The 2,402-nt window shown below is 31.6% G+C and overlaps 1 protein-coding gene across 1 annotated transcript; it reads left to right on the forward strand.

Moving 5' to 3' along the window:
- On the forward strand, positions 1 to 318 carry LOC114715161 (auxin-induced protein 15A-like). Its single transcript, XM_028899955.1, has one exon. The coding sequence runs from the start codon at positions 1 to 3 to the stop codon at positions 280 to 282; it is 282 nt and encodes a 93-aa protein (XP_028755788.1). The 3' UTR covers positions 283 to 318.
- The last annotated feature ends 2,084 nt before the right edge of the window (positions 319 to 2,402 follow it).

Below are 2,402 nucleotides of genomic sequence, written 5' to 3' on the forward strand. Positions count from 1 at the left end.
ATGGGTTTTCGCTTGCCTGGAATCAGAAGGTCAGCTTCATTTGCTGCAAAATCGACAGCTTCGAAATCCGGTCAGGTGCCAAAGGGATATCTAGCAGTTTATGTTGGAGAGGACTTGAAGAGGTTTGTGATTCCAATATCATACCTGAACCAACCTTCGTTTCAAGAGCTGTTAGGTGAAGCTGAAGAAGAATTTAGATTTGATCATCCAAGGGGTGCTCTCACCATTCCTTGTGCAGAAGATGTCTTCGTGCATGTCACTTCTTCCTTCAATGGCTGCTAGCTTATGAAGACAAGACTAACTTAGATTAGTTAATTAACACGACACAGTTTTGCCGAGGAAGTGATTATGTCCTTGGTTTTGTAAAGAGAATGCTTTTTTTTTTTTTTTTCCTTTTTTCCTTCCCTACTTGGGAAGTGGGAAATTGTCCATCTGAATGAATTTATTAGGAGAATGTTTTCACCCACATCTCAATCTGAGTGAAGATTCATATTCTTCTTGCAGATCATCGAGGAAAAACATTTGTTTTATTCTTTCATCTGGTAAAGTCGAATCAAAATTTAATTTATTTGAAAGTACCAAAAGCTTCCTTAGATGAGTGTGTTAATAAACTCTAAGAAATTCTAGTCATTACTTCTTATTATAAGAAGCTCCTGCATATTTAAATTATTAATTTTTTTCATATGATATCCTTAATTAAGTATAAAACTTCTCAATTAATGACTTTATTGATGATAATTTTGATATTTTATAAAAGATAACTAATTTTAACTTTATTAGTTTATGTAAAATTGTTGACAAAATAAAATAATAAAGACCGAACAGAGGTTTTTTAATTAATTTCAAATCAGTAATTTAAAACAAGAGGAAGCATCATTTTCTATTCCTGTGTTCGATAATATTAACTGTTAGGATTATTCGGATTCAAAATCAATAACTCTTGTAGGACTATAAGCAAGATTGATAATTTTCCACATTGGTCTCTTTGTTCTTTGGACCAGCCGTCTTCAGCCTGGCCACTGAATCCACTAGATTAATCAAGTCTTAACATATAACAGGTTGTTGTGTGTTTGGGGGGGGGGGAGGGGTTTGATTTATTTGGTTTATAATAAGAAGAGTAAACTCCGAAGGGCAAATAATCAAATGCAACAATCTTTAGTGCTCCTTGTCTGCTTATATAAGGGTTTATTTAGAATGGTTTATAAGTAACTTTCAATGATTTACAAAATAAGAAAAAAACATGTGAGAAAAATTTGTTTCCATTTACATGAAATATGCTAATAACTGCTTATAATCGTGATCTCAAACGAAACCTAAATGATGAATAATGCACAAATCCAATTCACCGTGTTCTCATGACCCGGATATTGTCGAATGGGCCCAAGCGTCTGTATGGGCTGGGCAAAAAATGAATGGGCCAAGAATGATGTCAAGGCCTGTTGAGGGTGAAAGAAACGGAGTCATATCAAATCCACGTTTTTTTTCCTGACCAACAAAATTTTAGATATCAAATGTGTCGTCTAAATTAGATTTTTTTTTTTTTCCAAACAGAACTGAGTCTAGTGAAAATAACTAATTCTTCATAACATAATGAATCCAGTTTGAATTACTATTAAAAAAAGTACCTACATTTAGTGTCTATATATATAAAATAAATAAATTAGATTTTTTTTACTTTTTTGATTAGAGGAGCAGTATGAGGATGAAAATGGGATCCAACGCATAACCACTCACTGATAGAAAATTTTCATGTCATAAGACGACTAATGGCAAATTGACAAATCAAATTCTTCATAAACATCTCAAAGCTAATAGTGACGCTTCGGTGGAGCAACAAAATATTTTATTATGGAAAAATTAAAAAAAATCTAATTAAAAAGCTTATGGATGAAAATGATTTAAATCAGAGTATTAATGCGTGTGTACCAAAATTTGTAGTGCACCAGTATAATGTATATATTAAAATTTATCACGTTTTTGTTACGACTTCCTCCATTTTTTTAAAAATATAATTAATGAAAAACGAGTTAAAATTAGTTAGGTGCAATAAACATGTAAAATTAATTTTTTTTTTCCAAAAATATCCTCATTTATGAAAAATGTGGGTGTGAGAGAGAGTGGGAAAAAGAGATGAGACAGACATTTAATTAATTGACGGTAAAACTGAAGAAAATATATTAAACATTCAAAAAGCTCTAAAATGTATCTTATAAAAAGAAACTTGGCTATTCAAGAAATTGTCTCATATAAAAAAGAGCGGAAGGAGACAGAGAGTAATAAATTTTTAATGGGGATTTTCTTCGATTTTTTCTATTTATTTTGATTGGGGATATTTATTACAATTTGCAAGAGAGGCTCGTGAATGTGGTGTTTGCTAGAACAGCTACCATCAGAGTGAAACG

Source organism: Neltuma alba, unplaced genomic scaffold (assembly GCF_004799145.2).
Source record: "Neltuma alba isolate B1F8T4 unplaced genomic scaffold, ASM479914v2 tig00011578_pilon, whole genome shotgun sequence".
Classification (NCBI taxonomy): domain Eukaryota; kingdom Viridiplantae; phylum Streptophyta; class Magnoliopsida; order Fabales; family Fabaceae; genus Neltuma; species Neltuma alba.